The 11,772-nt window shown below is 41.7% G+C and overlaps 1 protein-coding gene across 1 annotated transcript; it reads left to right on the forward strand.

The window, feature by feature from the left end:
- The first annotated feature begins 2,288 nt into the window (after positions 1 to 2,288).
- Positions 2,289 to 7,022, forward strand: LOC117453960 (G2/M phase-specific E3 ubiquitin-protein ligase-like). The gene is made up of 8 exons (XM_071204709.1): positions 2,289 to 2,301; positions 2,813 to 2,845; positions 3,058 to 3,140; positions 3,355 to 3,413; positions 5,249 to 5,562; positions 5,742 to 5,920; positions 6,339 to 6,511; positions 6,800 to 7,022. The coding sequence occupies exons 1-8, from the start codon at positions 2,289 to 2,291 to the stop codon at positions 7,020 to 7,022; spliced, it is 1,077 nt and encodes a 358-aa protein (XP_071060810.1).
- The last annotated feature ends 4,750 nt before the right edge of the window (positions 7,023 to 11,772 follow it).

Here is an 11,772-nt window from a genome sequence, read left to right on the forward strand (position 1 = left end):
AAATAAAGTCAACATTTCAGTCTTTACTGAGCTGTGTGGGGTTTGTTCAACTTTTAAAAGATGTTTGAATGGTGATATACACAGTGATAGATGTTAAGGACTAACGTTTATAATAAATACATCTGTATTGATTTTAAGATCTTTAGTTCATACAATCATACGTATTGGGATCATTAGTATTAATGTGGACCGGAGGGAGAGGGGGACGAGCATAAGTTTCACTTTCCTTTTTTATTTCAATTCCAGCTTTGGTCCTGAAGAATATGTTTCTCTGTTGTCCACGTTCATAAAGCAAAGCAGCAGCATCAGAGCACGGAGCAGAGTCTCTAGATGAGTTCACAGTAGTCCCTCGTTCTTATTAAACATCCATGTTGTAGTCCGCTGTATAGAAAACTGTGGTTTCCATAGTTTCCCCACAGCAGCAGACGCACACAATGACGTCCGCTGGCGCATCATAAACACGTTGGATAGTGAAAGTGCATTCGATTCTCTAAAGCACCGCAGTCTCTTCTCCTAAGTCCTTTTGAATTCTCCTGTCCACTATCCCTTAACCCCGTGACGTTTCACTCAGAGGTCAAGGAATAGGAGATAGGGTTAGAAGTTAGGAGCTGATTTTTAAACTATCCGACTGCAGCCCAAGACTCCCCACACGCACATACACGATTGCGCCATCTGTTGTCACAAACGTGTGTCTGCATTAGCTTGGTTACGGCAATGGATTGTGGGAGATTCTCATAGCACGTGAGGATCTCTTGAGGGTAAGGTGCCTGTATTATCTCGGAGGACAAAATGTATGTTTTTATTTTATAAGGACAATAACGTACTGTTGTGTTTGTTTAGTTTAATGTTAATTGTTTAATGCTCACAGTCACAGCAACATGTTTTTGTGTGATTGGTTTTTATATGATTTATCAACGTGATCATCAATAGCTAATCTGAGCACCAGAACCCAGCTCACGTGTCCTTTTATGCTGTCCATTGAAATGCAGGAAAGTAATCACCAGCTCTGAGTGATCTGTTGCCGAGGGGACACTACACTTATTACATAAACAGAGAAAAAGTGCTATTTTGAGGGAACTCACCTCCTCCGGGGTCCCCCAGGAAGATTTTTTTAAATGATGAAGTTAAAAGCATCAATCTTGTGCACGTTGAGAGCAACATCAAGAGATATGGATACATCTCTCAACACCCAGATGTCAACAAAAATCAAAGAATCCGAATCAGAAACGGGTTTATTATTTAAAAACACTTTATTTTCCAATTAAATCATAAACGATGTCAAATTATTAGAAGTTGTTAGTAATCAGATTAAACAGAAAAAAGGGATGGAAGGAGGAAATAATAATCCCTCATCTCTTGCTGTTTGCCGTTGAAATCTCTTTTGCTGGCCAAACATGCCGGATGGAAAGCAGTGGTGTCTCACTTGCCTTGGCCCTGTATCTGCAGTCCCTACATCAGTCATGTTACCCATTGACTCGTGTCTGTTCTGGTGCTCCTGTTCATTGTTGTCTCCATTGTTGTTCTTGTCTGTTGTATCTCCTTCTTGTGTGTCCCTTTCTCCTGTTCTCCTTTCTTCATCCTCTACTCTGTGTGGCTCATCTGTGATGACTGTGTAGGTAAACACAAACAAGTATGTAAGTCAATCAGTTTCCAGCTCTGTCAAATAAATGAATTTCAAGATACACATGTGTCTTCATTCAAATGAGTTTCACCACACAGTCACAAAATGTAATACTAACCAATTGAAAATAGTTAAATGTACATCTCTTGTAGATATCACTGTTAGAGTAGTTATCTGCCAATAGGACATAATCATTCCTACAAATGCAGTTTGAGTAATTCACTTAATATATTCACATCACACTTTAATATAGTCATTTTCACTTAATACTCTAATATAGTCATCTTTCTGCATTCAACACTAAGGAAAGCTGTACAATTTGACATGATAATGAGGAAAAAAGGCCTCCGACAATGCAGATCATTTTTTGATCATATCAATTTTAAGATGGGGTCCCGGGTCAAGGCTTAATATTTGGGAGCATAGTGTCCCTTGCCCTCTTTCAGGAGCCCCACTGGATTGGCTTTGATCTGAAAGCTTGTTAGCTGGCTGTCCATCTCATAATGTTCACATAGAAACTAGTTGTCAATAGGAAATATCAATCAGAAGAATTATAATTGAATGCAAAAATCTGTCACAAAAAGAGGTTGCACATTTAAATGCAGGTGTTGTTATGGCAACGTCAGTGGCCAAACAGCCATATTTACTGCTTCAAATACGTTCAAACATGCTGTCGACACGTAAAGCAGTGGCAACTATGCCACCATTTCAGCTGACTCTTTCTCAGAAATACTGTCACATAACATCCAGGAATCATATATGTGAGTGCTAGTTTGATGCTAAGCTAACTATGAAACACTTTAACTGACAGGACTCCGGATCAACTGGTACTGTAAAGTAGCTTCTAGCTTCATGTCGAACAGTAAGTCAACCTTTCCCAGAGAGCTTTCTTTGAAATCACCAGGTAACGCTAACAAATACAACATTTAGACTGTATGACAAAGTGTGTATATAATATATCTGGCTAGCTAAAGCTACTTGCTAACGGTTTAGCTTACCCACGCGATTCAAAGTAACGTCAACGTAGCTATAATTCATGCTTTGCTTACATGTTCGCATAACTTGTAAGTTTACTGACATTTACATACCTTGTTCACCTGGCTCAGGTGGTGGCTCTGGGGTTGTTGTTTGAGCCACCACTTGAGAGTTGCCATCTTTTTTATTAAAAAAATGTCTTATGTCCATCTTCAGAAACTCCGCGTCCGCGGCTGAAGGAGAGGAGAGGTACGTACCTGTCAGCCAATAAAACACGTTTATTTCCATGCAACTCTCCGATTGGTCTGGTGGTTGCCTCTGTTGCATTCACTGAACACGGGAAATTACAATCCTACCATCCTCTAGGTAAAGTACGGTTAATGTATTATATTATTGAGGGAGAATTTGTCCGGGGCTAAAGAAAAAACATTCGGGGCTAAAGTCCCGGGTGCCTACCCCAGGCGACGCCCATGCCTCAGACTCTGATTCGGATATTGTCATCACATCTCGGAGCACAGCTGAATTCAACCAGGCTGACACTGTGGTCCGTAAATGATTTTTATTTTAATGTTCATTTATTTATTTGATATACATTTGATTTTAAGCAGGAAATCTATATTCTGGTCAATATTTTAGAAGAACCAACTTGGCAGTTACAATTACTATCAGAAACACTGACAACGTTTCACTGTTGATAGACATATGTGGCAAGGGAACAATAATGGAAGCTGTTGATAATTGTACACTTTTACTCTCAGGTATTTGAATTTGAACCACGAAACAAAAGTACTCCAAAACACAAACCTGAAAATGAAGGGTAAGTTTGTACTTATTTTTACAAAATAAGTAATTTATCTTTAAGTGGTTGATAAGAATAGGCCACAGCATTTTCTCTGGTGAACATGGATACAAAAATACCATACATGTCATCTAATTTCAAACAAAAATAATCTGTTATTTATAAATCTTATGGTTCCCCCTACCTCTAAATGTTACTTAAAACTCAACTACCCTGAATCATGAAGTTAATAATTGTATCATGTTTCAGGAAGGCACTTGGGCATTCATCCACAACTCAGCCTGGACAGGTATTGAGGCAGATTGTGGAAGCCTGATGTTTCTAACGTTCAGTGTTGTTTTGTTACAGACATTTTTATTTGTATTTCAGATAGTAATATCTGATACTGAGGATATGGGTCCACCCAAAACAAATACAGACAAGACTACTTGCTACAGGTAAGTACAAATGTTAGTGACTCACTTACACGAGCATGGGCGGCGCCAGGATTTTTTTGCTGTAGTAGTTTAGCAGTTGCTAGTTAATTTTCAAAATAAACAAACAATACCAGTGGGCCAAGCACGAGCCTGTTCATATTGTAGCGTTCACCGCTATTCAAGATCACTCAAGCCTTCAATGTCGAAAACGTTCTCTTTATTTACAGAACCAATCAATAGTGTAACACTCATGACTTTCACGTAACACACACCGGAAAACGCACACACATACACACACCTGGAAGGGGCGGTCTGTCCCTAACTCCCACCAACAACATTGCCTAAATAACGCACTTTTCCTCCTCTCTGGCCTCATTCTGTGACTCTCCTCCTCCTCCTCCTCCTCCTCCTCAGTTCTCTTCTCCTCATTCACAATTCCCCGTGTTAGATCTCACTGTCAGCACGCCTCGAACAATGCGCCATGTCGGAAAATACAACACATTCTTGATTAATTTAAAATGACCTATTGTAACTGAGAGGAGCGACTGCTCATTTCTGCCGAGATGCTCAAAGGGTGAGACGCTGTGTCTGAGAATCACTGACTAGCAGAATGTGTATATTCTGGAGTGGAGCTCTGCAGAGAGCAGGGTGGAGGAAATGAGGGCAGTGGATCTTCACGTGCGGAGAGGAGCAGCGCTAGTTCCACTGCAGCTCGTGGTAGCAGCTAGCTGGTCCTGCTGCTGCGGGTGCAGCGGGTCAGTTGGCGGGGGCACCTGTTCTTCGTGGTCCCAATCCTCCCGGTTTTCATAGTGCACATCGGGATCCTTGTGGATAGCAGGGTTGTCCAGCTGGACCGGCTCCGTTGGAGAACGCGGTCGTTTACGCTGACTTGTGACTGTGAGAAATGTTTCCATTTTCGATCTACTGAGAATTAGCCAAGTAACAGTTCACGCAGTAAATTACAACGACCCGCCCCTGATAGATCCCGCGAAAATGTATCATATTTATACACATTCTCGCGGGCTGCGAGAATGTGTATAAATATGATACATTTTCATGTCAAAACAATGGGGTTGCTAGCCGTTGCTAGGCCAATTGTTGGAGTTGCTATAGCAACTCCTAGATACCCCCTGACGCCGCCCCTCGTGTAACACGAGAAAGACATTTTTGTTTGTAAGATGTTTTAACATGGGAATTATCATTTCCTAACAGTACATACACAGATCTGTATGCACCATGTGTTGAAGAAGAGGACGAGGAGCTGGTTGCAGTCAACATGACGAGTTTATAGGACACTGAAATGTAAACGGACAGCTATTACAGTGGCATTACAAAAAAATTCTCTGTACAATATTTCTGGTACAAACATTATTTTTTTTAACTGTTTTTGCACCCTCTGGAATATCCACTAATAAGGTCACTTTGTGTCCTTTACAGGGAGGAGATGAACGTTACATTACCTGCCATTATTGCTAACCTGTCACAGCCTATTGATCATGGAAGAGTCAGCCGGTTCAACATTTCAAGGGCTAATGTTTGGGATGGAGCAGTCGGAGGTTTCGAGCGTACATCGTATTCAGAAAACTGTGACATGCTGGTAAAATTCACTGATGATGCTGGTGTTTTCGAAGAAGGAATTGACTCAGGCGGTCCCAGGAGAGAGTTGTTATCTCTACTGATGAAGAATCTGAAAGACCGGCCCATTTTTGATGGACCAGACGGACGCCGCTTCTTGGTCTACAATGCAAATGGTATGCATACGGTTAGAAGTGTACTAATACAATTCTTAATGATCATTAACCATATATATCACATGACATATGATTTGTTGCTTGAACAATTTTTCCAAAACGTTGAATTTCATTACAGTACATTAAAGTATATAATACATAATGTTTTAATTTTGCAATATGCATACATTTATTCACAGCTGTTAGGGAGGATGAATACTACTTGGCAGGAAAGATGATTGCGGTGTCAGTTGTGCATGGAGGTCCTGGGCCACATTTCCTGTCAGAAGATCTTGTACATTATCTTGCAGGCCAGCCTTCATTCAAAGCAACAGTTGATTTAATAACTGATGAAGAAGTAGGGAAAGCTTTACAAGAGGTGAGAATTGCATACAGCAACAGTGTGGTAGGGTGGATTATTATGTAGTTCCTGCAGTGTTTTGAGACATCTTTACTTTACCTTTATCACATACACCGAATTGGCTTCATCTTTTGTTTTGTGATCAGAATCAGAATACCCTTTTTAGTCCCACAGAGGGGACATTTACATTGCTGGAGCAGAAAAGAGCCAAAGACAGCTTAATGTTACCTAAGAAGAATGACTAAAAACTATTAAAGATACACAAACACAATTTACAAAAAACACATCCTGTCGTAGAGGATTTAGCAGCCAGGTATATATTGCACAAGGATAGTAGTAATGGGAATATATAAAACTTGCAATGGAACACAAATGGCAAGAATATACAGTACATGCCGTTATTGACTGGATTGTTTGTCCATTTTATAATCTTCAGATTGAGAATGCTGCCTCAGTGGATGCCTTGCGAGAAATGACCATGAGACACAGCACAATGTTACAGACAGCAGGTTGTCTGAGACATGTGGCTTCTGTTGAAGGAAAGAAAGGAATTGTGTCAGACGACCTCCAGTGGTACATTATTGGCCGAAACTCATCTGTAATTGACAGGTAAGGTCATATTTGTATTCATGTGATTTTTTTTTTAATGTATGTAAGAATTTTTTGTTTAAAATGCCTCATGGTCCCCGTCTTTGGTTTATTCTATGTTTATCTGTTAGCAATTAGTCAGTGTCAAAATGTGTGCCTGTGTAGTATAACTGATATGGGATGTCCGTCTCTCCTTTCCCTGCCTGTCTTGTGCCAATCTTTAAGTGCTCAGGCCACCCCCCCCTTGTTTTAGAAATTGGTTATTTAAATGTGACTTTGTGATGAAACATTTTTTTGTTCACTCTTCAGATTCAAGGAGGGTCTTTCAGCCCTTCAGTTTTTAAACGCACTACAGCAACACCCTACTCTGCTGGCCCCGGTCCTGTGCCACTCTGAAAAGCGACTTACTGCTCTGGAACTTGAGCGACTCTTCAAGCCTGACCTCAGTCCACCAGGGAGTAACAGGAGGCTTAGGGAAAGTCAAACTTTGGGCTACTGGGCAGACTATCTCCTCGATTGTGAAGGTTTGTAAATAGCTGTTTTTATAACTATTTCAGGAAACACATTGCCAAGATGTATCTGAACATGTTTTCTTTGCGGAAAGCCAGACTGCTGTGTCTTTGGAGGATGCTTTGATGTTTGCGACTGGGCTGACTTCACTTCCCCCATCTGGATTTGAACCATCGCCAGGAATAGAGTTCCTTGATGACTCTCCATTCCCAATGGCAAACACTTGTTCCAACACATTGAAACTACCACTCCTTGACACATACAATGTGTTTAAATCCCAAATGGACTTTGGAATGCAACATTCTCCAGGATTTGGCTGTTTTTAAGTCATGTGACTGGATGACCCATTGAGTACAGACTCTATGAAGGTTGTTCATATAGTCGTTAGATGTGAGCGTGTTTTTTTTCTCACAGCTCATGTTGTCCATTTAGTTTGGGACAAAATCAAAGTATTGTTCTATACCTATACAATCTTTATAAATACTCTGCACTTTGCTATACTTATTTCACATTGCGACCCATAGCTTCTTTGTTGTAAATCAGTCATTCATTCTCAGGTTTCCAGTGAGTCCACATGGTTGAAATAAGACTTATACAGAAATGTTCTTTCTGCACACAATTACACACACAACATAACCTTGTTTGTGGTTGCTAATTGGAGCTTTGTTTGTTGTTATTCCAGTTATATTTTGTAATGATTAAGATATTTATTTTATTACTATGCTGTGATTTGGTGCTGTATAAATGACATTGAAACAAATATTGTGATTGGCTGGAAACCATGTTTATTTTAAAATGTATGGGAATATCTTTTTTCTAACTAGGACCAGTCTTCAGATGAAGGTACCATCACAGGGAAAAGAGTAAATGCAGTCTGACAAACCATGAGACCAAGCATTGTTGAGCCCTGAAATCTGATTTGGAGTGGTGAAACAGTGCTACTGTACTTCTGAATAGTGAATACCTTTTCGATTACTTTATAACTGAGCATATTCTTTCAGCTTCATGTACAGTTCTGATGCAGTCTCCCAGTTCTCTGGCTTCTGCAGGTCATTGCGCTCCATAGCAAAGTCCAAGTACTCCTGCATGTTTTGGTCCCTACAAGAGCCGCATTCACACTGCGGTACTTTTCCCACAAAGGTTCATGCGAACTTAGTTCATGATCGCGTTCACACCAAAAAAAGCCGGTACTAAAAGTAGTTCATGCGAACCTTTTTACCCCCTCGAAAGTCCCTGCTAGAGAGCAGGGACTTTCGAGCGGCTCTTTTGTGAGAAAAGAGCAATATTCCTGATTGGCTGGGTGGATTGCAAACCACGCCCCGTAAAACTCCCAAAAAGTTTGTGAAGCCGCCATTTTATTATCCTTGCATTAGCATTATTAGCATTAGCATTAGCATTAGCCCAGCGCAGAAATGCAGAGAGACTAACTTATGGCAACACAAAATAAAACATGGGAGCGGTGGGGATGAGGAGGTGTCGGCGTTCTGGCGATTTACTCGGAAGGCTTCAGTAGAAGCTGCTGGGACTCCCAGCAGCTTCTACTGAAGCCTTCCCCAACTCCGGGGACTTCCGGCCGGGGACTTTGGGCGGCAGTATACGCCGTGAAGTGGTTTGCGGCCTGCCAGTAAACCCAAAGCAGAAGAAGAAGAAGTGACGTCAGTGGCTTCATTTGCCTAATCCTCCCCCAGGGACTTTTTCTGGTGTGAACGCGATCTGTACTCAGTTCATGAGAACTAAAGAGTTCGCATGAACCTTTTGTGGGAAAAGTACCGCAGTGTGAATGCGCCTATGGATGAGTCATACATGTGGCTGGACGCTCCAGAGTAGTAGTCATGGTGATGGTGACGTCGGGTGCACTGAATTGCAGCCATAATTCCGTTCTCCGTGCCACAATCAGCCTCATGGGGATGACACCGAGGTTTCGCACACATTTGAGGAAATATTTAGCGATAACTCTCGGGTTATTGTTTGTTGGACCACATTCAAGCCATAGTACTTTACGTGAAAATCCATCTATGCATCTTGAAAGGGCCACACCGAATGGCTTAAGTTTGTCATAACCATCAGCATGCCACATATAGTTTGGTCCTATTGAGTGGTAGGTTCTCCTTATAAACCTTCTGCGAGATCTCCTCTCGCAGCCTCGAGGGTTAAGCTCCCGGAGCAAATTCATAACATCATCTCTCTTCACTCGAAGACTGTACTTTTGTTTTAGTACCTGCCACATTGTTCGGTATCCAAACAATTGTCCAGGGGGGTATACTACGAAGCAGGATTTTCGCTTAGCCGGTTAAATTCAGGGAAAACTCCGGCTTTCCGGTCCTACGAAGCTGGTTCTCTTTTTAGCAGGCTAGATCTCCATGGTAACTTATAGGCTTAGCGGCTAACCTGGTCGGGACCAGGTTAGGTTGCAGGCTAAGAGCTCAACTCAGTGAAAGCACCGCCTGCTGACCAATCAGAGCTCAGTGTGCGGAGTTTAAAGCGATCAAGTCATATTACAGGAGAAAGGAAATACAGAAAAACTGCCGTTGCAGGAAAGACGGCCGGCAAAAATCACAGACTGTGTGAACGTGAACATGAATAGAATATCACCTCCATCTTCAGAGCAATCTGACTATTATAACATTAGCGTTAAGAAAGCTTACTTAAATATCGGCCACAACACAAGTACCCGGATCAAAGTAACATTAAGTACAGTCCGCGGCATATCACTTCATAATGTATCATATATCTCCTGATCTGAGTCAGCTGAGCCGTATCTGGCCGCGCAACACTCACAGTGTCACAGACTGGATGCAGAAGGATTATTTTAAGCAACACATTAAAGTCAGATCCACTTGTGTTTTAGACGGGCAGTGATATCATGAACCTGTTAATGTACGCATTCAAACACGTGTTCTGTTCCCAGCTGTATTCACCTTGCAGCTGCAGCTATGAGGCTTTGATCCTGGATCAAGTGTTTAAGTCATGGACGCTGCGCTGTCAGTATGCTTCTCCATGTTTGTGATTGGTCGAATGCTCCAAATACCACCCCTCTCATGTGAACGCGCACCTAGCTAGATAGGACACGGCTGGCTTGAGCGATCCACTTGATAACCCGCGTCCTAGGACCGTTTAGCGAGAGCGCGTATGTTTTGGATTAGGCCAACCGGCTAACTCAAACATATCAGGTTAGGTTGAACCAGCTTCGTAGTACAGGCCCCAGGTCCACGAAGTTCCAACCTGATGGCGTTAATTACAGCGATTTGAGAGGAATAACCTTTTCTGTGGTAAAACCCGGCTTGATTCAGTTTGCTTTTAAGAGTCCGCAAACTGATTTTTACACCGTGAAAGGTAGACAACATGATATCTGGTCCTTCTGTCTGGTCCGTGTCCTTTAAACACTCCAGAGATTGTCCACAAGATGAGCAAAACGGTGTCACTTGTCCCAGGTTGTTTCTACAAAACGGACAAAACATGTTTACCGAACGTAAACACACTCGTACCTATGGTCTTTCCGCCAAAACAAACTTAAATTTGAGCCAGGCACGTCACTTCCGGTATGATGGACATTCCATTTCCGCTTTGATTCTGGTTTGTAAAAGTGTTTTGTCAAATGTTAAAGGTGGGGGAGGTAAGTTTGAGAAACCGGCTCGAGAAAATCTGCCCCTCCTCCAACACACACGAACGCGCACATGACCAATGAGGGCCCGAGATAAGTTTGTGCCCCGATGGAAGGCTGACAGGCAGGTAGGCCATCCAGTCCGTTTTGCTAAACGGATTGGTTTGTCCTTGGTAAAAGTGTTTTATAAAATGTAAATTTGTTTTATAAAATGTAAATTTGTCTCAAGCTTTGTTAAAGTGTTTCACACTTTGTAATTGTCCATTGAACTTCTCAGCCACCGTACAATGCTGTTTGTCGCTCAGCGTAAACTTCGCTGCACTGCCACTCCAACATCCAATCACAGAGCTTGAGGACAAACCACGGGGTTTGTCAAGCAAAGCACATGGTGTAGTCCCAAACGATAGCTGAGGATTCTGGGTAGTGTAGTGTCTTCGGCCATCCTAAAATGAACAAATATTTGTTTCTCCGAATCGAAGGGGAAAATTACAAAAGCATTGTACACAATTTAAACCAATCAATGTTGTGTAATCAACAAGGATAATCTGGTGTTTTTGAGTTGATGAGTAGTGCAGATATCACTGTGAAATCAATCGACAGTAAGGGGAGTACTTACTTCCGGGATAAAATCCTGCGTTATCCAATGGGAATGGACGCTCACATTGCTCTCCGTAATACAATAAAGGGGACATGATCAAATCGGAATATAATGTTCTTTTAAAAAACGTTAACTAAAGGGAACAATCTATTGGACACAGCTGAAGCTCTGGCCTTCCTTAAAAACTAATGTAATAAAAATCACAGTTGTATTACCCACAATGCACTGTTTTTTGAGAACAACAATTCGTAACTAATGCACCATAATACATTCTGACGAAAAATAAAAATTATTATGAATACAAATAAAATAAAAGAAGCCTCCCGTGAGTTACTACAAGCTATAAAGTAGATTTTAAAAACGTTTTATAGAATAAAAGCTCACTGCGGGACGTTGTAGAAATGCGTGTGTGCACCACGACAAAAGAGCCTCATTCACTTTACATTGGGGTTGTTTGCGTGGTGCCGACACGTACATGTAACAAAGTTTGTGAGTCCACCACGCAATGCGGTGTTAAGGAGTCGTGGTGGAGTCACGCATTCTGGTGAGATCAGGTTGCGTTAAAATGGTATG

The sequence above is a fragment of the Pseudochaenichthys georgianus genome, chromosome 10, assembly GCF_902827115.2.
Source record: "Pseudochaenichthys georgianus chromosome 10, fPseGeo1.2, whole genome shotgun sequence".
Lineage (NCBI taxonomy): Eukaryota > Metazoa > Chordata > Actinopteri > Perciformes > Channichthyidae > Pseudochaenichthys > Pseudochaenichthys georgianus.